Source organism: Gobio gobio (genome assembly GCF_949357685.1).
Source record: "Gobio gobio genome assembly, chromosome: 4".
NCBI classification, from domain to species: Eukaryota; Metazoa; Chordata; class Actinopteri; order Cypriniformes; family Gobionidae; genus Gobio; species Gobio gobio.
The window spans coordinates 22,278,569-22,304,542 of record NC_137100.1 but is presented as its reverse complement, the minus strand read 5'-3'; the positions used below and the strand labels follow the sequence as shown (position 1 = coordinate 22,304,542).

Genomic DNA, 25,974 nt, shown 5'->3' with positions numbered 1-25,974 from the left:
CCCTCAATCTGTGTTGAAGTGTCTTTGAAAGGGGCAAGGAAAGGGGGTCGTGGCTTAACATTATAAAGGAAAAAAATAAGACAGCATTGCCGTCTTGGTTGGTGTTGAATACGCGTCTTGACAGGCTTTTGTAAAAGCAAAAGACCGGGAAAGATCTCCAAAGACGAGCGCTATTTAGTATTTTGAAATCATCAAATCCCCTATCCATTGACAATCTCTTCTCTCCACTTGAAAATGAAACTTTTGCCCATTTGCACTTGGCTCCTATGCCTTTTGCTTTTTATCGTGTGCTTGGGATCTGAGTGTGGGACTCCACGGCGAATTGTAAGGTCTAAAAGAGACTTGGTACGCATCAGGGAAGCCAGAAGTACCTTCCCAGGAGCTTGTGCCACACGCCTGCCTCGGGGCAAACGCTCACTTCCCGGGATAGATCGGCGCTCCCCTCGCCTGTCACAGGCGGGGGAAAACAGCCCAAGTCGGCGGAGGGCTGTTTACTTTACCGGTCGAGGAGACCAACTGCGTCTGAAACCCAGTGCAGAGGTTCCAAGGGGTAATTTCACCCTGGAAATGTGGATAAAACCTGAGGGTGGGCAGCGCTCTCCAGCTGTTATCGGAGGTTTGATTTGCTTAATTATGACTTGCATTATATTCACTGCAGAAATCATTTCATAGTGTAACTGCAGCATGCCCGTGCTTCATAAATCACCTCCAGCTTTCGAATAGTTGCATAAACACTTGACACTTTATATTACTTTGACTATTTATGAGCTAATGCGAGCCTGTAGCCTACTGAGAATAGTTAACAATAACTGACCTCTCCATTTAGAGATGCGCCTTTGCTGTTGTTTACTAGAAAAAACTCTCTTGGCTTTTGCATGCGATTGGCAGGTTACCGCCACCCAACTTTTGGTAGCATCTTGTAGTTTTAACCTGGCCGATTTTTGGTTATCAATCTTTGGACGGTTCGTTGTAATACGTTGTAAAACAATTGCAATAGCCTACCTCAATATGGTATTTGTAGATTGATGTTTAAGTCTGTTACGAATGGCGTTAAACAGTTGTAGGCTATTTGTTTATTTATCAGGCTATTATTATTATTATTTTACATTTATAAAACGGCAATTTTTAAGTGTCTGCGAGAAAACTGTGATAGCGGCGTAAATAGTCTGTAGATTTTTCTCTATGATGCTGTTTGAGTGTCTGTGTCAGAAATCGCTTAAACAAATACGTCATTGATGCATAGGCTACTGTGCTCCTTACGTGCACTGCTCTGCACTAAATACTACATATACACCATATATAGCAAACTGACACTACAGCGGGTGCTTATTTTTCTTTAGTCATGATGTAGCCTATGCTTATTCTTAATTTGTATTTTATTTTAAAATGTGTTTTTCAAGAATGTATTCCACACTAGCGAGCGCTTATAGTTTCTGATCGAATAACAAAATATCCGTGCGTTTATTTTTTTTATTTTTTTTAAAAATATCTACTTAAGCACATTACGCATTATTCTTATGAGGATGGAGTAGCATAGGTGGGCGTGTTAGTTGCTCGGTTGTATATATTTTTTTTTCTTTTCTTTCAAATAAATCTATGTGATTTCTTTTCCCCCCCATCCCTTCTCCAGCCAACAGAGAGCGTAATACCCGTGGAGTCGGTTTGTGAATCGTGCACCCCATGAACCCATATATAGCACGCAGTTTTGTGGGAGCATAAACGTACTGTAATGATATACAAATCAAATCATTTTTATTATCTCTCTAAAATGCCTGGGGGTCACTAAAAGTCTAAATAAAAAGCAAAGCCACGGGCAGTTGTTAAAAATGTATATGTATAAAGGGCTAGATTTGTTAGCTGTAATTACCAGACTCCCTGGTTTCTGATTCTCATTCTCTCTAAAATGTCATTAGAAATCTACAAAAGAACCAGAGTGCTTAGTTTGTATTTTGATAAATGCCACATGGTTATGCATACATCATTTCAATTAAAAATGTTTATCCAAGTTAAAACATTACAAGATAAAATGTTTTTTTTTTTAAAAATAATGAAATAAATAATTGTCAATTAATGAGACATGCACATGCAATTCAGTTGTAGATTTCAAGATGCATGATTTAAATTGCAAATCACAGACTCAGGACATTGATAATTAATGTCATTATATACAGTTGTCTTTAAATAAGCTTTATATCTCCAGCTGCATGTTAATGGATTGATTGAATACATCTTGTCAGTGAGTCATCTAAAATTAGTCCACTCCTCTGTCCTCACAATGATCTCCTTAGTCACAGTAACATTAAGAAGCAAGGAGGGGGCGCTGGCAGATTTAATATAGCTTCTCTTACTGCGCATCAAATACAGTTGTTCATCAAATTTTACTTTAAACAAATCATTAAATGTTTGTGGTCCATGTAACTAAGACTATTGACTGTCAGGTTTTAACCCACAAATATGTGCTGTTTTGTAATCAGGAGTCTTCAGGTATAGGAATAAGAGGAGGGAATGTTTCAGTGTCAGTCCAGATGTAGGAAGCTATAAAATTAGTGCCTTGTCCATCCTTTCTTCAAGTGGTTTTGTTATTGCTTCTTCTTGTAAAGATATTACAGTCGTTGCCACAAAACATCATGGAATGGACTCGGCAGTGCAGTCAATCAGATCCTCAGACGCAAGAATGCAGAGCGCACAGAGAGGCACTGAGCCTATTCTCAGACAGATTACTTTTTTTACTAGAAGTTTTACAGCATGTCTGCTGACGTTAGGCGGCGGCAACTGTTCATCCAAAATTTTACGCAGTCTGATTTTAAATAGAAATTTGTACATTTCACTTTCACTGTTGTCTTTGAGGTCTTAGTACACAGGGATGTTTTATGGCACATTACAATAAATTAATAAGCACCTCATAAAACTGTCAATAGCACCACTTAGAGGTTTGTAATGATGGCCATAAAAATTTAAATATTCAATTATCATGTTACCAAACAGGATGATTTATGTTTGGTTAATGTAGTTGTTAACAGATATTTTATGTTTCTGTAATGGTAAAAGATGCTTTGTAGGATGCTTAAAATATGTGATTTATATATATATATATATATATATATATATATATATATATATATATATATATATATATATATATATATATATATATATATATATATATATATAAATCACATATTTTAAGCATATATATATATATATATATATATATATATATATATATATATATATATATATATATATATATATATATATATATATATATATATATATATAAATATACCAATGTTACTGATAAATAATCTTAATTATAATGCATGAGGCATGAGGGAAATATATAATAAAAAAAAACACTAAGTAATCTATTTGGTTTATTTTACTTTAAAAGGCTATTCTGAACCCATAGCTAACATGAAACTAGTCTAACAACTAAGTCTAAAAGTAACTAGTCTTAAAATTCATTATAGCCATAGATGTTTTAATAAAGGTTTATAGACAGTACATTTTTTGAAACAGTTGCTGCGCTTGTGTCTTTCATTTCGTAATGCTCACTTTGTAGTGCTCTGTCCATGGTGCTGGATACTGAGATTGAATGAACTCAAAATGGACGCTTTAATGAAATATTGGAAAGGATTACAAGGTACACCATATTCGGCACAAGGAGCCAACTGCATTCATCTCCAAAATTAAATTTTTCAACTTCAGCATGTACTTAGTTCAATGACTGGATTGATTTCATAAAGTTAATTTGCAAAGCAAGCAACATTTTATTTATGCACAAGACTTTTCCTGCTCTCTGCTTATCATCCGTTAGTATATAATGCATTATCTTTAAACTATTTAAAGCTGTGTACCATTGTATTTAATGAAATCTCTATGGTGACCAATATAAAATTAGCCTTCTTTAGAGCATCCATCCATCCATTCATTGAACTCCTATCCCTCTCCCTACACTGAGCCCCTTGCATGTCTAAAGTTTGGTGCTGGCAAGAATTGTACCTGTTTGTTATTTCCCACTTAGTGGTCTCATTCCAGGATTTCACAGATTGTAATTTCCTCAGTTTTATGGCATAATTTATTTTTATAGATGCTGGCAGTGGTTCTGCTGGCAGCCCAGAAGTGAGAGGGAACTACATGCTCCTGTCTGCTCTTTAGTAAGGCGCTACCGAATGAATGATCTCTTTAAAGTGGTCAATCCTAGCGGTCAAAAGATCCTCATGCATTCAGCTTCACTGAAGGGATTTAAGCAGGTCCATCCAAATGCATTTCCCTGTTGCAGCGGCATGTGTAAATTTGGAGTTATGTTACATTACTGAAGTAGTAATGTGGGATAGTCATATTTTCCTCTTGCTACCCTGGTAACGTTTTACTGCTTATTCACCCTAACTGAGCTTCACAAATAACCTCCAACAAACACCGCTGTGGGAGATGAGAGATTTCCTCATGCAGAAGACAGAAGGAGGGTCACTAGATCTCCACTTTCTGTCTTTGACTTCAGGTTTCATTGCTCAGCAAATTTACTGGATTAAGCAGCACTGCTGTGTGGATTTGTAGGGCTTGTTGGTTAAATGTTAGAATTACAAATTTAGAATTTGCCCTGTATCTGATTTCTACAGTGTTGAAGTACAGTGATTCAAGACACTCTGGATGATTATGAAGGACGCATACCCAGTAAATGTAAGAATACGTTTCCTTCTGGAGCTCAGCACATGGTTTCCAAATGAAACAGGAAGAAAGGGTTTTAGAGCCCCAATCATAATACGGACTGTGCCGAAAAAGGACCATTTTTTGATTTCAAACATCCCTACTGCTGAGGCACATTTCAAGAAAATAGACTGAAAATTCAAGTAACCTTTGCTCTGTTGATACAAGACCACACTGTCTGGGCCTGATTGCTAGCAGATGCTTCCTTGTAGGCCTGTAGTCCTTGGACTGGACTGTTGCAACGGTTTGATCATGGGAACCACTTTGTCTTCCCCACTTTTCTGGACAAACACATAGTTTTTCGTCACTCTTTGCATCAGGCTGCGGTAACTTGCGTCTGTGCTGTTGCGTCAGTCAGTCAGCTGAATTACTACCGTGCACCATTTCACTACTTCAGGATAAATCAATATCTGCTAATTGTGTCTATTGACCAGTATCATTACTGATAAAAGATACAAAGAACGCCTAAAAGAACGCCATGAAAATGCAATTGAAAATCAAATTGAAATCTAAACAGCACGTTTTAGTATTTAGGGAAATTGACCATAACATTTTTTTAATATTTAAACAAATTGGAAAACATATATATATATTTTTTATTCAGCAAGCATGCACTCAATTGGTCAAAAGTGATAGTAAAGACTTACAAAATATATACTTCAAGAAACTTTTTATTCCTTAAAGAATTCTGAAAAAATGTCACATTTTCCACAAAAATATTAAGCAGTTTTTATTTCCAACATTGATAATAATTAGAAATGTTTCTTGAGCATCAAATTTGGTAATTTCTGAAGGATCTTATGACACTGAAGACTGGAGTAATGATGCTGAAAATTCAGCTTTGCCATCACAGGAATAAATTACATTTTCAAGTATATTGAACTAAAAAATAAACTTGTAAAAATATTTCACAATATTACTATAGCATAAGAGGTTTATTTCAAAAACTTTAAAAAAAATGTAACAGACCCCAAATTTTGAATAGTGTAAACCCTGAAACAAATTCTGAAATACAGTAACAAAAAAATGATGAAAACTTATACGAAATATGTATCAATAATCAAATTAGTGGCACTGATCATGTGACTCGTCTGACTATTGAGAGCTCAATATGTTTTTTTGGATCCATCTTAAATCATCCTGGAGAACATGATCATGGTTTTACACAAACTTGTGGAGTTCGTGCAGCTCGAGTACTTCTGTCATTAAAGCAAAAGAGAAAAAAGAATTGACATTCTGAAATCGATGTTATTTTTCCCATTTTCACTCAAATAGTTTTGCTGATAATAAAATTGCTAAATTTTGGACACCACTGCTTGTTCATGAATCTAATGCATGTCATTCTTGCAGGTCTCTATGATAAATGTTTCTACGCGTCCAGTGACAGAGGATGGTTGCTTGGCATCAAAGCAGTCAGTGACCAAGCCAACCGTGACCCTCGCTTCTTCTTCTCCCTCAAGACGGACCGAGCCCACAAGCTCACCACGATTACCTCCAATGCACCTTACACTCCCAATCAATGGTCACACGTCGCCATCACCTACAATGGTCTCTTTATGAAGCTGTACGTTAACGGGGCGCAGGTTGCTGTAAGCCGAGACCAATCCGGTGAGATTTTCAGCCCACTTACCAGGAAGTGCAAGGTTCTAATGATCGGTGGCAACGCGCTGAACCACAACTACAGGGGTACAATGGAACACCTGAGCTTGTGGTATCGGGCTCTGACACAACGTGAGATCATTAGATACATGGGACACAGTTTGGGTCAGTTTGGTGACCTCTCTCAGCTAGTCATCCATGAGAACTTTGAGAGCATGTCAAGACGGTGGCTCACGGTGAAAGATGGCTGCTTCCCCCGGTTGGAGCACTCAGACCGAAGCCTGGCAGGTGACCTCAGTGACACTGCACTAAAACCTCCAACTTGTGGACAGACTGTGTGTGACAATGTGGAGGTGATTACAAACTACTACCAGCTCTGGAGCTTTCGCAAGCCCAAGACGGTCCGTTATCGAGTGATAAATGTTTATGATGATGATGGACGGTGGCCGACGATTACCGAACATCAGATCAACCTTCAGCACCAGCACTTGAACAACGCTTTCCGTGCCTACAACATTTCCTGGGAGCGAACCATTCACAACGTCTACAACTCATCCTTACGTAACCGCCTAATACTGGCCAACTGTGATATCAGCAAAGTGGGCGATGAAGAGTGTGATCCAGAATGTAACCACACTCTTACGGGCTTCGATGCCGGGTACTGTAAGAGGCAGAGCGCACGCTGCCCCGAATACAAGCAGGGCAATGGGGTTTGCGACCCAGAGTGTAACTGGGACAATTTCTATTACGATCATGGGGACTGCTGCAACCCCAACATCACCGATGTCACGAAGACCTGCTTTAATCCTGCGTCACCCCTCAGGTAATTCTCAAACCTAATTTCAATCCTGACAGCCACAGAATGTTGCATACAGATTAATTATTCATTAATCATACAAATATTAGACTATATTCAGTATGGCTTAACCCTGTTAAGCATGACATATTAAATCATTTTCAGATTTTTTTTGTTTTATCGATTTATTTTATTATGGAACATATTATTTCACCTTTGGACTAAATCTAAAAAAGGTTTGCAGTATCATATTTAGTACATCAGGCTTTTATGGCTCATATAGTATGATATAGGAGAATATGGAGCTATATAATCGAGGAGGAAAAAAGAAATTCAGAAGTTCAAACTGAGCAAATTATGCAATTTGGTGCAGTTGCTGATATTAATATAGCTAAAAAGTGAGATGGGTAACACTTTATTTGACAGTGTTCTTTTTACTTATGTTACATGTACATGTATTAACAGTAAATAATGTATAATTACATGTAATTAATCCTCAACCAAACCCTAATCCTACCATAGCCCTGTAGTAAATACATTGTTAATTAATATTACTCAGAACATAAATATATAATTACACTGTAACAGTGACATCTTGAAATAGTGTAACTGTAAGATGTAATGTTGTGATGTAAATCAATGAGATATTTATAACTACTAACTGACTACTAACATAAAATGCATATAAATCTCAGTTGTCACTCAATATCTCCCAATAATATGTCTTAGTAGGGTGATATTTAACTACTTAGTTTTATGATCTGTAGTTTTTATGTGTACCACGACCAGACATTTTTAGAATTATACTAAAAGTCCTTTTACTTGCTAAAAAGTTAAAACTGTCAATCAGATGACAGAAGGCATGTAGAAGTTTTTCAGCAAAGTTTTGATCCTGTTAATAAGGCTTTTTTGTGTGTTTGGAAATTCGTGTTTCAACTTGACACAGTAGGCTTTACAGTAGGTTTTCTTTATCCGTTCTTTGTCTTGGACACTCTTATTTGTCATGGACCCTTGTTCAACAGTTTTTTCTTCTTCTTTTGAAGCTCAGGGTTAGAAGTTCATAGCTGTTTAAAGATTTTGGAGGGGAACTTCTAGGGCACTATAATTTTCATTCCTATGTGTGAAGCATTCAGCTATTTTAATTCTGTTCCATTAATGCATTATGATGTGACGTCCTGAAAACATCTTAACTGTTTAACTGGAGTCAGAGTTCTGGAGCATGAATCAACGTATACAGGGATGGATGCAGTTTGAGGGACAATAAAACACCATGAAGGATGAGTCTCTGCCCTATGGTTTGGTGCGTACTGTTTGGTGTGTCTGTACTAGTGAGTTTCAGGCCTGCGCGTTTGTGTTTCATGTATCCCCGGAGTCCGCTTTGGCACTGATTCAGAGCTCAGCAACCAATCACGTTTTACTCTGTGGGTGAAATGAACTACTCTCGTGGTGACCAGATGTGAAGACTGAGGAGATTCTAGACATAGTTCTCCTTTTTTGTAAGCTTATAAAAGTGATTTGAAAGAGTGTAAGTGGGAATGGAAACTATGTCCCCCTGGACAAGCAGGGGAGCCAATCACAGCTTAAAGCAGAATCTCCAACACTATTACTTACAGCATTAGAGACTCTTCTGGGAGTCCTGCTCAGGAAAAAGAACCTTCCAGAAATATGTTGAGGTTGTGGGGGCACTGGATACTGTTGGGGTAAAGCACTGTATTTGCTCTCTGGATGGTGGGACAAACCAAAGATCTCTTTTCCACTCTTCTCCTTTCTCAGCAACAGTTCCTGTTACCATGTTGTGACATACCGTGAGGTTCAAAAGACTGAGACTACAATGACAATCTGGGATTCAAAATTTAATTTAAATCTGGAAATAAACAAAGTTTTAGAATTTTGAAAAAATGTAAACAAAGAAACACTATGAATAAATGTTGGAATAAATATAAATATTTAAGATTCGACACTTCTTTAGTCACTCAAATCATGCTGGAGAACATGATCATCAGGAAGCTCAAGTAGTGCTGTCATTAAAGCAAACGGGACAATACTAAACTATTCTGAAATGAATGCAAATTTTTCAATACAACGTTTCACTCAAATCATGCCGATAATATAATCTGTCATAAAATAGTATTAAAGTGTAGTAAATGAAGGATTTTCACTGGTGGACTCTTTTGAAACCCACTTTATGTCTGTAGCAGATTCTTGAAAGCAAAACCGCTGATTTTCATTTAGTGCAGTTTAGTGTATTTAATCAGAATAAACAAGGGCATTTAAGGACAACTAGGGATCTGTGCCAGATTTAAAAAAAAGAGAGGGAGAGAGAGGCATGTCAAGGTCCAAGATGAAAGTTTTATTCTCTGGAAACAGTAACTGAATAGGGTTGAATGATTGCATATTTAATATCTGTAAATCAGAACGAATTAAATATAAAAGGCATCACTTACCTTTCAGGGGTTCTATAAATTCAAATATTGGTTCCAGGTTTATAACCTCATTGCATTGTGGTACTGCTCGTAAATTACATAATCATATTGCTTCCTGTCCATTTGTGGTTACAGATCCTTAGTGCACTGTATTTGTTTTTTAGTTACTGTAATTGCAGTTTGTCCTGTTAATGTTTGTATGTGTTCGTGTGTGAGATGAGACTAGAGCGTGTGGTCAAGCGGAGAGCACTCCAACTTGTTTGTTGCTTGTTTTGATTTGATTATGGTATGTCTGGAGAGCTTTGCCGAAGGCTGCATAACGAAGTGATTTGACATTCCTTTTTGATTGTACAAGAATGCATGAACAAAGAGTTGTGCAAGAACAGAACAATGAAATCAAATGCTGTGGTGAATATGTTTTTGCCTACGAATCATGCAAATCTGCCATTATCAACAGACCTTTACAAGTTTAAAAAAACATCAGGGTTGTTTTTCATATATGTATTCTTTCGGTAATGTATGTGATATATTGAATTGTGTTTTAGCTAATAATAACTTTATCTTAAAGCAAAAAAATCAGGTTGCTATCATACGTATCGTAGTGATACCGATATGATCACCAATGTCTCTTATGTTCACTAAAGATGCATTTGTTTGATCAAAAATACAGTAAAAACATATTGTGAAATATTCTTACTACTGCAATAACATTTAAACTGCTTTATAGTTTAGTATATTTTAAAATGTAATTTATTCCTGTGATGGCAAAGCGGAATTTCAGCTATTACTCAATGCTAATTTGGTGCTCAAGAAACATTTCGGTTACATTTTATTTTAAGGTGTCCGTGTAACAGTGTAATTATATATTTAAGTACTGAGTAATAATTAACTAGCCTACATGTACTTACTATAGGGTTAGGGTTTGGTTGAGGCAGGCGCGGTTCTAGACCCTTTTTAGGGGGGCTTTAGTTTGTCATGCCAGCCCCCCTAAAACTATCAACAATCATGTTATCAAAATTTATTGAAAGTGGGAATCACAGAATATACACCGGCCGCCACATATTGCGTGTCATTATTCATATTTATCTGCTCTCCCTCCGTCTCTCTGTCACTCATGCGCGTCTCTCGCTCTCTAATTGCCAAACCTGCTTTAGATATGAAACAAAGTCTAAGCTTTTAATATTTTAATACGACATTCAAACAATAAATAGCGTTTTGGCGCTAATGTGGCATAACAGTTATAGCCAGAGGCGTTGAAAAACAGAGTTGCGACATGCTCTCATCTCCCGGCGGCGCGCGCGGTCACGTGGTTCACGGAGCTCTAAGTTCTAAACAAACCATCGCTGTCAATACATTTGAATGGCTTAAGCGGATACACAACAGCTTCACTATACAGGTATTTGCAGCAAGTTTTGGTAAACAGTACAGCATAGTGTGCATTGATTATTACGTCAACCACATTTACAGTATCATTATATTATGGAGAGTGGTGGAGATCAACATTGTTAACGTTAATGTTAATGTTTTTCTTGTATTTAGCCCTCAGGTATAAATAAATTTCATTTTTAATGCCATGGTTTAACCCTGTTAAGCATGACACACTAGGTGCCTGTATGACTCTTTAATAAACATACATTGTAGTTGCTCAAAAAAGTATTGCAGATCATAACTGCTTACTTATTTTTAGGTTTTGCTTTTGAATACATATTTAAACATGATCAAACACTAGATTTATTTAAATGTGAAATTTTAAATAACTTACATCCTAATATTTTTGATGATACTTATACAGTATAAGCACACACAAGTGAATATTAATGAATGCGAGCACATAAAGTTTAACCCAAGAAAAGTTTAAAATGGTGCTAAAAAGGCAAACTTATTTTTCCTTATATGTACAGTAGGACATGAATTTATACTGAATCAAGATTGAAATCAATATTTGTGCCAATCACCAACCCCAAATACCCAAAACATTTTCTTGCTTGTTATTTCCCTAAACTATTTGATGTTTGTATGACAGTTAAATAGTCATGATACATCATTTAACGGGATAATTAACCCCAAATAAAAAGTAAAAGTAAGAAAAAGTAAATATGAGTGAAAAGATTAAAAGTAACACTTCATAAGCAATACAACAAAGACCGTAAAATTTGTAGTTTTAGGTTTATTTAAACTAATGTAATTCAGCTATGAGCACATTTGTGCTATCCTTTATATTTGTGCTATCGACATTCTGCAATACACAGCCATAACATTCAGTAGTGTTAGCAGCAGTGAGGGCTAAGTCCCCTTAAGGGTGAAATCTTAGAACCACCCCTGGGTTGAGGGTTTGTTGCATGTAATTATGCATAATTTACTGTTATTAACACGCTAAGTACATGTAACATATGTAACAAGGACACTATAAAATAAAGTGTTGTCAACATTTCTTACTATTCCGTTGAAAACTCGAAAACCATGATACATTTTTCAGGATTCTTTGATAAATAGAAAGCTCTGAAGAACAGCATTTATTTGAAATATAAATCTTTTGTTATTATTATACATCTTTACCATCACTTTTGATCAATTTAATGCATACTTAGAGAATAAAAAATATTAATTTCATTAAAAAAAACTACATCATAAATAACCACAACTTTTTGTGGCTGTAAACAAAAGCAGTGTAACAATCAACAATTGGCAGTAAACCACCAATGACAAAGACGTAATGCACTTTAAGCTGATTCATATATGTATATGATATAATGTGACATGATATGGGGTCACCCTAAGACCGCTGACCTGTTGAGAAACTATGGTAGACAAGACAGTATAAAAATGAGTCAAGTCAGTATTTGGCTAATATTCTTTTTTTTTTTTTTTTTTTTTCTTAGACATGCTCTCAGTGTCAAAAAGATAGTGACATAATTAGTGCTTTAATAACTAGCTGTCCGGTTTCTGTTCCATAGACATTATGTAGATTTTATTTAAACATGGTTGTCTCTACCTGAATTTTTCAGGAAAAAAAATTAAATTGAATTTTGTTTGCCACTCTCATAAATAACTGAACTCTTCGTATGGAACTGGATTAAGTGCTCAATCTGACAGTATTTAGTTTCAGGGCAGGGCTTTCACTCATCACTGATGATCCAAAGGTCACGACAACTTCAAGAGAGGAAAGAAACTGCATAGCTTTCCTAACAGCATAGCTCAAGTGCATGCCTGTTTGTCAAAGGTATACCGCTGTGCGTTCTCTTTGCCCCCTGCTTTGTCCTTGAAAAGGTGATCCAACTCAAATATTAAGAGTATCTCTATTAGCCGTGAGTCTTCACTCTGTGACAAAATCTTAGTCACTTGGCTTGTAAACTAAGCCGGCTAATAGCTGGTTACCTTTTCAAGGATTTGGACAGTAAAAGCACACTCTTAGCACCTTTTTTCCCCTCTGGAGGCTTGAGAAACCACCAGTCTACAGAAGTGGCAACCTAAAAAAAAGAGATTGAGATCTGGCTCCCTATTCATCGCATACAACGCCACACACACATAGGCACACAACCACGAGGTCCAACCCCTAGTGTTCAGAAGTAGGTTTGGATAAAGAGTTAAGCCCTGGGGACAGAAGGATTTCCTCTTTTTAAACTGCAGCAATTAAATAGCCCTTTAACATGCCACTGTGAGGCCAGCTGATTCATTTGTGTGAGGAGGCCTTTTCATTGGGGACTTCCACTCCACCACATTAGCATCACTGGACACACACAACCTTATTCAATTTCAAGGAGAGAGCTTCAATCGTATTTCAAACATATTTGCCTCCTAAAATAAAGTGAGGGATTCATGAGAACCAAATAATGCTGATCCTTTGTTGCAGCATCTGTGTTTGTGTGTCTGGCTGTTCTCATCAAATGTGATGGTACACAACTCATGTTGAGTCAGCATGAATGTAGGCCTGGGGATACAGCTCTCAATGTTTTTAAGCCTTTAATAGTCGATATATATATTTATGTACAGTGCCGCCGCTCCCACCACGCGCATCACGTGCAGCGCGTAGGGCACAAAGTGCTGAGGGGGGCACCACAAGAAAATGCTCTCTCTTCACAGTGTATTTTACGAAGCCCCTAAGGGGACCTGGTGGTGGGGAAAAATATAAGATGGGAGGAAAAATGATTAGTGCTGGGTATCCAAAATAAAAGTTTGTGTTTACATAACGTGTGTGTATAATTATTATGTATATTATAAATACACACACATGGATGTATCTATTTAAGAAAAATGTTATATTTATATGTAATATATTTATTTATTTAAGATAAATTATATAAATATATATATATATATATATATATATATATATATATATATATATATATATATATATATATATATATATATATATATATACAGTATATACATGCAAATATTTACTATATATATACATGAAGGTGTGTGTATTTATATATACACACTCACCTAAAGGATTATAAGGAACACCTGTTCAATTTCTCATTAATGCAATTATCTAATCAACCAATCACATGGCAGTTGCTTCAATGCTAAAAGTATCAACAATCTAAAAGTTTGTGTTTACATAACGTGTGTGTATAATTATTATGTATATTATAAATACACACACATGGATGTATCTATTTAAGAAAAATGTTATATTTATATGTAATATATTTATTTATTTAAGATAAATTATATAAATATATATATATATATATATATATATATATATATATATATATACAGTATATACATGCAAATATTTACTATATATATACATGAAGGTGTGTGTATTTATATATACACACTCACCTAAAGGATTATAAGGAACACCTGTTCAATTTCTCATTAATGCAATTATCTAATCAACCAATCACATGGCAGTTGCTTCAATGCATTTAGGGGTGTGGTCCTGGTCAAGACAATCTCCTGAACTCCAAACTGAATGTCAGAATGGGAAAGAAAGGTGATTTAAGCAATTTTGAGCGTGGCATGGTTGTTGGTGCCAGACGGGCCGGTCTGAGTATTTCACCATCTGCTCAGTTGCTGGGATTTTCACGCACAACCATTTCTAGGGTTTACAAAGAATGGTGTGAAAAGGGAAAAACATCCAGTATGCGGCAGTCCTGTGGGCGAAAATGCCATGTTGATGCTAGAGGTCAGAGGAGAATGGGCCGACTGATTCAAGCTGATAGAAGAGCAACTTTGACTGAAATAACCACTTGTTACAACCGAGGTATGCAGCAAAGCATTTGTAAAGCCACAACACGCACAACCTTGAGGCGGATGGGCTACAACAGCAGAAGACCCCACCAGGTACCACTCATCTCCACTACAAATAGGAAAAAGAGGCTACAATTTGCATGAGCTCACCAAAATTGGACAGTTGAAGACTGGAAAAATGTTGCCTGGTCTGATGAGTCTCGATTTCTGTTGAGACATTGAGATGGTAGAGTCAGAATTTGGCGTAAACAGAATGAGAACATGGATCCATCATGCCTTGTTACCACTGTGCAGGCTGGTGGTGGTGGTGTAATGGTGTGGGGGATGTTTTCTTGGCACACTTTAGGCCCCTTAGTGCCAATTAGGCATTGTTTAAATGCCACGGCCTACCTGAGCATTGTTTCTGACCATGTCCATACCTTTATGACCACCATGTACCCATCCTCTGATGGCTACTTCCAGCAGGATAATGCACCATGTCACAAAGCTTGAATCATTTCAAATTGGTTTCTTGAACATGACAATGAGTTCACTGTACTAAAATGACCCCCACAGTCACCAGATCTCAACCCAATAGAGCATCTTTGGGATGTGGTGGAATGGGAGCTTCGTGCCCTGGATGTGCATCCCACAAATCTCCATCAACTGCAAGATCCTATCCTTTCAATATGGGCCAACATTTCTAAAGAATGCTTTCAGCACCTTGTTGAATCAATGCCACGTAGAATTAAGGCAGTTCTGAAGGCGAAAGGGGGTCAAACACAGTATTAGTATGGTGTTCCTAGTACACACACATTTAATATGCAAACACAAATTTTTATTTTGGATGTGATTAATCATGATTAATCGATTGCCCAGCACTAAAAATTATATTTCAATGCTTTTGCATTCGCTCACCAAACTTTTGCATTCTCTGGTGAAAGTCTTGCATTCCCCAGAGAAACTTTACGTTTGTTCGCAAAAGCACTGAAGTATAGTTTTTCCTCCCACCTCATATTATCACAAAAATTTCCCATATAATCACAAAAAAGTTTCTCGGGGAATGCATGTGAACATAAAAGTATTGAAATATATTTTTTCCTCCCGCGCAATATTATTTCCCTCAAAAAAGTTTTGTGAGCGAACACATAGTTTTTCAGGGGAACTCAAAAGTTTTGTGTGAGAACGAAAATGCATTGAAATATTGAGAGGATTTATGGTGATTCATTAAAGCGGACCATTTAAACTGATTCATAGAAAAGAACTGAATGTTTATTAAAGACTCACCAGATAATTTTTGAAACCTAATGTAACATTTTTTTTTTTGTGAAATAAAATTATTAAGATAAGTAAATCAATTAGCATTTTATTACATTTGATAAATCGTTAAACAAAAAAAACAAAACATGTTTTTTTTTCCATTTTAGCCATATTTCTGAGAGTTAAAAATTGTGAAAGTAGTATAGCAAAATCTGGAAGTAATGGAGGATTTGGGAATATACAGTTCAGAAATCAATGTTTTTAAAGACTTTGTGCAGGTGTTTCCTGTGGAAAACTGTCCCAGACATACACAGGAATATCCATACTAAAGCTCTACATTGTGCTCATTCTTCTGAGAGGCTACCGTGAAAGTATTGTTTACTGTATTATTTTCATACAATATTTTTTAGGTTTTATCTATTTCAGTTCTCTTTTCTTCATATAAAACAGCCCCTGTTTTCCGTAGACCTTACATAAACGAGTCCTCCTCTCGTCTAGTCCCTTGTATGGTAACTGTCTGTGAATTATATTATTCCTGTAGAGGTCAGCTACAAATTATCCCACGAGCCTGTGAACTTCACGCCTGGTTGTGCATGATGCTAATTGTATAGATGATTGATCACTCCTCTTATGTACTTGGAGCTGATGAAAAGATCCCTGAAAGGCTGAGCAAATTATAGCCCTCTCAGCCAACTGGTGAACACTGCCATGCCAACCCGCCCCGAGCAGCTCTACGCAAAACCACACTCAGTACATCTGGATGTAAGGCCGTCTTTACTGATTCAGATGAATAATACATGGGTGTAAATGGATGATGCCATAATCACGCATTTAATAGGCATTAAATATAAATGCGTCAACACACCACTTGGAGCACTCTGAGTGCAGCCAGACGGAACTGATCAGCAGTGACGTCTGCGCCTTTTTTCTTGTTTAATGGACAGCCTTCCCATGACACAAGCCTGTACTGTACATGTTGATATGTAGATGGGAATGGACTGACCTATTTTAAGACGTTCTGCCCTGTGAGATTGGCACCAGACTATTTTGTAGACTATTCTGGCATTCGTGAAGGTAATCACCACGAATGTCAGCCTAGTGATTCATTATGTGGCTTCAAACGTTGTACTGCCAGTGTCACCCACTTCACTACTCAGCAAAAAACCCTCAAATGATCCTGAGCAGCATTGTGCAATACATGACCACTGATGCCTGCATACTTTGGCTGGACATATGCATACTTTGGCCTGCTGTTTTTGTAGTAGGCCTACGTCCACATCTGATTCGTGTTGTGTTTTTGTAAGTAAGCCAGTGGATTAAACTTAATTGAACTCAGATTAGGTGGCTTTGACCTACAGTAGTGGAACTTTTATTAAAGCAGAGGCCTGCGTTTTAAAAAACAAGCTCTTTTTGCACTTACTCTATAGCTGACTTATTCATCTCGCCATGAAACTCCCTGACCCCCTTTCCCCCTTCTGTACAGCCAAAAAGCCAGCCAAATATTTTCATAGGAAATAATGAAATTCCTGAAATTATTAGGAGGGAAACCTTATATCATCTGTTCTCCTGAGCTGGCTTCCACAGTTTCACAAGCTAACCTCTGCCGCCTTTTGATTTCTTTTCTTCTTATTTTTTTTTCAAAAGGATGACGTCATTCTATGATACACACACACACACACACACACACACACACACACACACACACACACACACACACACACACACACACACACACACACACACACACACACACACACACACACACACACACACACGTCTATAAGAAACTGTTGACTAGTTTTTAACTAGTTTTTAAATAAATAAAAATATATAATATAAAATAATAATGATAAGATATGTATATATATATCTTTCCACAAACTCTCATTGCGTTGTGACAGTGACAGTAAGACCCGCCTTCTTTGATTTGATTGGCCATCACAATCATTTTGACATTGACGAGCACTGTTAGACCGCTGTGGCAGAGACAGCTTAAGAATGTAACTTTTAAAACTTTGTCATCCTAACAACAAACAGCTTTACTCATTCTACACTAAAATAATAAGATCAAGACAAATAAAATTTGAAAATATGAATTTTATGGGTTTACTTTAGTGCTGTTTAGATGCAAAATCACTAGTCTAGATAAACTAGACTCTAGATCAAGATAAACCAGTGTCAAAGTGTTCATAAGAGCGTCAAAGTGCTCATTCTTTACCCATAACAAGTTGAAATGAGTGTAATGTTCCTTGAAAGAATATCTATTCTATTTTGAGTTGTTTTCTGAACATGTGTGGAATGAGGCAGGTTATTTGAGACCTGTACCACACAAGATGTTTCCACGCTGTGCTGCATCTCATTGGCAGCTGTGCTAGCTTGTAACGTCACCACCACAACTAATCATCAATGTTCTGCTCAGAGAACATCACACTCTCAGCCTTGTTTGTTCATATTTGGACAACATTATCTATAAATATGGGACTATATATATATGGGAAATCAAAAAAATGATGACTGTGTAAAATATCAGTTTATTTATTTAGACAATGCAAGATCTCTCAGTGTAAGCTTAGGTTGTGAAATGTCATCATTCTTTGACCCAGATGTTGACTGGACTGAGTATATTGTGCCAGATTGGTACATGGGATGTACAATAACCAACATGCTTTATAAATATATTTTGTGTTTGATTGGAAATGTGGTCTAGTACTTAAATGCAAACGTGTGTTTACTGGAATTACTCTTCTTTTGTCATGAGGCTTCTAGTGTTTCTCTTTTATGACAGTGAGTGATGACTTTACAAGACATAGTGCCATGGTATAAGGCTTACAAGAAAATAAATACCAGGAAATGGTCATCCTGTCTCCTACGCCTGCGTCTTCCTTAGAAGGTTAATACATCAAAAAGCACTACAAAGTAATACATACATTTTCATAATGTCTCGGCTAACCCTGGGTTTAGCAGCATGACAAGAGATACCATACTTGATTGGTCCTCACGGGGAACTGGCTAGCAGATGTTGCTCTTAAGATGAGGAATGAGACCTGGCTGTTTTTTTTTTTTTTGTCTCATTGAATAGTGGAGTTGGGTGTTTACTACATTCAAAAGTGTTGGCGGTATGAGCTCAGCACCGCTTGTATTCATTTTTGTTCCAGCATTTTTCAAAAGGGAAATGTTTTTAGAGAATTAAGCGGGGCCTCCCGTAAAGACAGAGGAGGTTAGCGGAGAGGTGATATGAAATACTATATGTCTGCGCAAATATGAATATATGCATGGTTACATGCTGTTGTACTTATGGAAATGTATGTCTCCAGCAAGCCAGTATTCATCACTCCAGAGAGGCTTGTCTTTGTTTGACTTGCATGACAGTTATCACTGCAGGGGAAAGGCTTGCATGGGAATAACATACTCAGTGTGTTTGAGGTGAAATAATAAGCATTTTAAGGGGGCCGTGTTTGGAACTATCCAAATGACACAATGCATTCCTAACTAGACAGGGCCAATGACCTCTGACCTCAGCGCTGGCTGCAGAGCGGGGCTCAGGTTTCCGTCCAAATACAAACTCTGTGTGACAGCCTCGCTAGGGCCATTCAATTACAGAGCACTGCTTCTCTTGACAAACATTTACACACACATGCTCTTCGTGTATTTCTGTATGGGCTTTCCCATCTATCCTGAGACTGTTGTATTTCATTAATAAAAATTTCCTCAAAAATGTGGTCATTTATATTTACCCTTTAATTAGACATTTAGAAAATCCATATCCAGTGATTCATGATTCTCCCTATTTGTTTAAATTCCAACTCACAATCTCTCAAATCATATATAACTTAATTCAAAATATGTCTATGACATATTACAGGGAAAGAAGGTCCATTCAATATAAGTGTAGCGATGTAGCCTACAACTCACACAGAAGTCACTTTTAAACCAAGTAGCTTTCTATTGGTAAATGAGAAATCTGAATCTTTCACCTGGGGCCCGTTTCAATAAGGAGGTTCAACCAACTCTGAGTTTAAACCTGAACTCTGAGTTGACTAACTCTGAGATGGGAAACTCTGAGTTTTTGGTTTCAGAACAGCTGAATTGAGGTAGTTCAATCAACTCTGAGTAGACTGATTCATTAAGCACATGCACTCCAACTATGAAAAGCCACGATCAATGGAGCTCCAAAATTACGATTCACCATGGCAACAGCACCCAACAAAAAGACATTTGCATACTTCCGGGTCAATATGTAAGTTTAATTCTTAATTATTTTAATTAAGTTAGATTTTCATGGTATCCAAAAGGCAAAAAAAGAATGTGGCAGCAGCTAAAAATGAAAAATAAAAACATAATTCAATCAGGTAAAGCTTTAAGCATAAAATGTTCATGGGTGTAGGTTTAATGACTTTACAAACATTTGACATATTAAATATCATTCAGTGTCCAATGTGCTGCAGTTTTTCCCACATAGACCCTTTTCACAGACTGTGATGATGTGTTTTAATGGTCATCAATATCGTAAATCCTGCACAGTTTTTTGTATTTTCATTTTTTTTAAATGCATGTACATTTATAACACTAATACTTTGTATTCTATTACTTTTGCATCAAATTACAAAAAACAAGTTACCGCTGCTGTAAGGGTGTTTCTAATAAAGCGTCTTTGTAAGTGATGGTGAAAATTAATATCTTTCTCTCTTTTCACTTCCGTCATCAATCTCACTCTATTTTTTCCCTCTTTTTGAAAGTTGTGAAATCACTATTGTGGAGTCTTTCTTTTGCTATTTGAGCAAATGGGGACACAAAAATATGTATTTAATGTATTCTCTCATTCACCGCTATAAGAGTTAACCCAACTATGACGACTTCAGCTTCAGAAACCCAGAAATGTGAAAAGGGTCTATGCTCTTTTCACATAATGAAATGTTCTCTGATCCCACCCGTTACATTTATTAATTAGGGTAATGACATTAACATTTGACTTCTACTCAGGCCAGCCAAACATCAGCACCACTGACAGATGAAGAGGAGATTGAGGGAGAATATTAACATCCAACAGGAAAAAGAATAAAGTATTTGTAGGAAATAAAGATGACCATAAAAATAACAATTGTAAAGAAATGTATTTAACAGCTGTGGTGGTGGTTATGGCATATATCTCGTACTACCATCTGGCAGCATCCTTCCATTCCATACAGTTATCCATTTTCAGAAAGTGTGATGATGGGAATATGAGTGTCATCAATGCATCCAACCACTGGAAATCCTAAAGGAAATTCTAATTATTAGGTTACTTCTAGGTTCATCAAGTGAACGTCAGGATCCTGTATAAAAGGACATGCCATTTTTGTCACTTTGACAGTGTCCTCATGATGAAAAAATTCGCAATGAATGAATGTTCCTGCACTGCAAAAAGTGCTTTTCTTACTATATATTTTTGTCAAGTGGCAGATAATTTAATTTGTTTTAAGTGAACTTCGCTTACTTTGGTTCATGTGCTCGTTGTCTCCTAACACAACCCACTCTCAATTTTCAGTGTGAAACTGACACATGTCTGTCTTGTCTTGACTCTTGTTTAACATATGTTGGGTTTTTGTCACTTCTGTGCATGTGCATGTGTTTTTTCATATTTGGTGTGAGCACATGGCTCGTCATGCGTTCCTTGTGTCATGTGCTCTCCTGTCCATTGTCTTGACCCCACTCCTCTTGTTATCTGATTATTGGTTAATTTGTCCCACCTGTCTTCCCTCATTTCCTACCTTGTTTGTCCCCTATTTAACCTCCTTGTGTCTGCAGTCCTGTGTTGGATCGGTGTCTGATGTCTCCTGTTCCCTGTTGTGATCCATGTTCCCGATCCATGTTCATGTATTTTGTTATTTCAAGTTTGGTTTTCTCCCCCTCGTGGGTGTTTTGTTTGTGTTTGTAATTCATTTAATAAATCTTTATGTTTCCCTCCTGCAAGTGAGTCCTCGCTCCTTTCTATTGTACCCAACCGTGACATAACGATCCAACCATTATGAGGACTCAGCGGAGGAAGGGCTCAGCGCAAACGGTCGCCTGTCTGCTCTTTGAGCGCATGCTCCAATTCAAGGCGCTGAAGTTCAGCAGCGTGGCGGAGGGTCTGGGGCTTAACGACACGTATCGTAAAGACCTTTTTAATTATGCCCTTGATGAGCCGTTCGATTGGGTGGTGTTGAGAGGACTGGATAACTCCACATTTGAGGTGGCGGTGGAGTTTTTCGCTCGGCAGGTGAAGAAGGCTGTCAGAGAAAGGCAGAGCTGCACTAAGAAGATCAAGGCCGTTGCAGCACCCCCAGAGGTAGCTAGAGATGCGGCAGCACCTCTAGAGGTGGCTGGAGATGCTGCAGCGGGGGTCTCCACACCGCCTAAACCTTGCAGACGCAGGAGAAGGAGCGCTCCGGTCACACACCCAGGTTCGTTGGTCCAAGAGGAATCGACTGTGGTGGTCCCAGGTCCGGTGGTCCCAGGTCCGGTGATCCCAAGTCCGGTGGTCCCAGGTCCGGTGGTCCCGGAGGAGCTGACTGCAGTGGTCTCGGAAGACATGACCATAGTGGTCTCAAGACCGGAGGTCCATGAGGACACGACTTAGGTGGTCTTGAGTTCGGTGGTCCAGGAGGACCTGACGGCAGTGATCCCTAGTCCAGGGACTGTTTCTGAGCCAACTGTCAGCCCGAGGCGCCGCCCAGGCATCTTGCTCTGCCCACACCGCCCAGGCGTCTTGCTCTGCCCACGCCGCCCAGGTGTTTTGCTCTGCCCGCGCCGCCCAGGCGTCTTGGCCTGCCATGGCCAGCTACTGACCAGCATCCAGAGATTGCTCCTGCCACTGACCAGCATCCAGAGATGGCCCCTGCCTCTGACCAGCGTCCAGAGATGGCTCCTGCCACTGACCAAAGTTCAGCACGTGACCAGAGTCTTGAGAGGACTCTGCTTCCTCTGCTTGTCTCTAATCCATTAAGGACTCTGCTTCCTGTCTTTAGTCCAGAGAGGTGGCCCCCTGAGCTGTGTGCGCCGCCCTGGCCCCCTGAACTGTTTGCGCCGCCCTGGCCCCCTGAACTGTGTGCGCCGAGCTGGCCTCCTAAACTGTGTGTGCCGCCCTGGCCTTCTGAACTGAGTGCGCCGCCCTGGCCCCTTGAACTGAGGTTGCCGCCCCGGTCTGTCCAGCCCTGGTCTGTCCCTCCCTGGTCCCTCCTAGGACTTTTTGGCCTGTCCCACCTGCTCTTTCTGTTCCCCATCTTCCTCCTTAAGTGTTTTTTGTTTCGGGTGGAGCGTCTGGTAGCCGCTCCGTAGGGATGGGTTAATGTCTCATGTCTGTCTGGTCTTGTTTGACACGTTAGGTTTTTGTCACTTCTATGCATGTGCTTGTGTTTTTTCATGTTTGGTGTGAGCATATGGCTTGTCGCGTGTTCCTTGTGTCATGTGCTCTTCTGTCCATTGTCTTGACCCCCCCCCTCTTGTTATCTGATTATTGGTTAATTTGTCCCACCTGTCTTCCCTCAATTCCTACCTTGTTTGTCCCCTATTTAACCTCCTTGTGTCTGCAGTCTGGTGTTGGATCGTTGTCTGATGTCTCCTGTTCCCTATCGTGATTCATGTTCCTGGTATTTTGTTATTTCAAGTTTGGTTTTCTCCCCCTCGTGGGTGTTTTGTTTTTGTTTGTATTTCATTTAATAAATATTTGTTTCCCTCCTGCAATTGAGTCCTTGCTCCTTTTCATTTGTACCCTTTCCTGACAAAAATGAAAAATCCCCAGTTCCTTTGCATTGGTGACATATAAACATCAGCAACAAGAAGAAAAAAAACCTTCAAAACATTACAGAAAACCAATTGTTTTAAGTTTTCAGTGTATAAAAATACATAGCCTAATCAGTGAATGTAAGATCAGATGGATGGAAACATAAGAACAAATGCACTGGCCCAAGTGACAGTTCAGTCAGTTGGTCTGAAAACCATTTTGTATTTTGTAACCATTTTGTAGGATTCTATTTGTAATTATAAGGTCAGGTTTATAGGTTTACAGTATCAGGTTTACAGTATATTTTCTTTTTTTAATAAGTGGTGTTAAAAATCTTTTTTCCTTCTACAGGGCTTACATGAACGTTAAGGAGCTAAAAGAGGTTTTGAATTTGGATGGATCCACACACTTGAACATATTCTTTGCTAACTCATCTGATGAAGACGTGGCTGGTGTGGGCACTTGGCCCTGGGATAAAGAAGCTTTAACACATTTGGGTAAATAAATACATGCACCTCTAAATATATATCTACAATTGGATTAGCGTCATATTATTTGCAGGTTTTAAGCGTTTTAAAGTGCCCCTTATGCTATTTTAAAGGTTCCAAATTTTGTTTTGAACGGCTCCTAAAATAGGTGCCAAGGTCAAAAACACTAAAATTTTCTCATAATATACATTGCACAGCACCACATTTCTCAAAGAGTCCCTCCTTCCTGTGAGCCTACTCTGCTCTGATTGGTCAGATGGCCCAATCTGTTGTGCTTGGTTGAGAGGCTTACAGCCCATGTCGCAAATGAAAGTGCTGGATACATAGTGATATGAACAGTAACAATGGCGTCAATTTTTCCTATATCAATTCCAGCGCAAGTCCTCATCCTTTTGAAGTGCATGTAAAATGGTTGCTTGATAGTGTCTTCTCATTCAGAATCGATGATTTTTTTTTAGGAGACAATAACTTTATTTGTTGTGCACTTTGATCTTTAAAACTTTGCAGACATTCACAAACAGCTATATTACACATGGCATGAAAGGAAATATTTGAAAAAGCATAATTGGGGCACTTTAATAAGCAATGACCAAAAAAAATCACCAACAAGTTACCAAAAATATGTCAGAGTTATAGCACATATTGTTATGACATATAAAGGCTGCAGTGTTCCTACAGGGTTGAGTCCTTTATTTCCTGTCAACTTCTTGTCATCAGAAAAAAAGACATTCCAATGTTCCAAAATGAGCTTGTACCAAAAAAAGATGATTCTTATGATACCTGTTCTTGCTCTGTCTCTTTTGAGGTGGGATTGTATTAAACCCTTCATTTTATGGTACGTTTGGCCACACTCACACCATGATCCATGAGATTGGCCACAGCCTCGGACTGTACCATGTCTTCAGGGGAATCTCAGAGGTCGAGTCCTGTAACGATGCCTGCTTGGAGACTGAGCCCTCTCTTGAGACGGGAGATCTGTGTGCAGATACCAATCCCACGCCCAAGTACAAGTACTGCAGAGATCCTGAGCCAGGCAACGATACCTGTGGCAGACGTCATTTCACAAACACCCCTTTCAACAATTACATGAGCTATGCTGGTAAGACATACCAACAGTCAATGTCTGTTGAGTTGAAGATTTTCTGTAGACTTTTTTTTTTTTATAGCATTTTCATGTAATTCTGACAGGAAATTTGTGAAATGGATTTAAAATGAGAGTAGCGTCTTGTGATTTCTTTGTTAATTTTGTTCCCATAAAGATGATGACTGCACAGATTCCTTCACGCTGAACCAGGTGGCTCGGATGCACTGTTACCTAGATCTGATCTACCAGTCTTGGAGGCCTGGCAGTAAACCAGCTCCTGTTCCTCTACCTCCTCGAGTAACATCGCAGGACCAAGACTCCCTTACCGTGGAGTGGTTCCCTGCCCTCACTGGTCATTACTTAGACAGGTGAAAAGAAATAGGAGCCAAAGCTATTCTTAGGATATATTATTCATTTTAATAACCAAGAACCTCTTTATTAAAATATGTATGAAAATGTTTTAAACCCAAAACGTAAAACTTTTTTGGGGTGTAGTAACATATTGAGAAGTTATTGAGAAGAAAAGTAAAAATTAAAATACACCGATCAGACATAACATTATGACCTAATATAATATTATGTTGGTCCCCCTTTTGCTGCCAAAACAGCCCTGACCTGTCGAGGTATGGACTCCACTAGTCCCCTGAAGGTGTGCTGTGGTGTCTGGCACCAAGATGTTTGCAGCAGAT

General features: G+C 38.2%; 1 protein-coding gene across 1 annotated transcript in view; it reads left to right on the top strand.

Moving 5' to 3' along the window:
- Positions 1-234: 234 nt before the first annotated feature.
- The window catches only part of pappab (pregnancy-associated plasma protein A, pappalysin 1b), a gene marked incomplete at both ends in the record, with an annotated part of 129,655 nt that continues 103,915 nt past the window's right edge, over positions 235-25,974 (top strand). The window contains 5 exons of the mRNA XM_079816087.1: positions 235-616; positions 6,058-7,129; positions 24,065-24,210; positions 25,007-25,300; positions 25,461-25,653. Coding sequence (XP_079672213.1) covers positions 235-616; positions 6,058-7,129; positions 24,065-24,210; positions 25,007-25,300; positions 25,461-25,653 — 2,087 coding nt within the window. The remainder of the gene's footprint in view (positions 617-6,057; positions 7,130-24,064; positions 24,211-25,006; positions 25,301-25,460; positions 25,654-25,974) is intronic.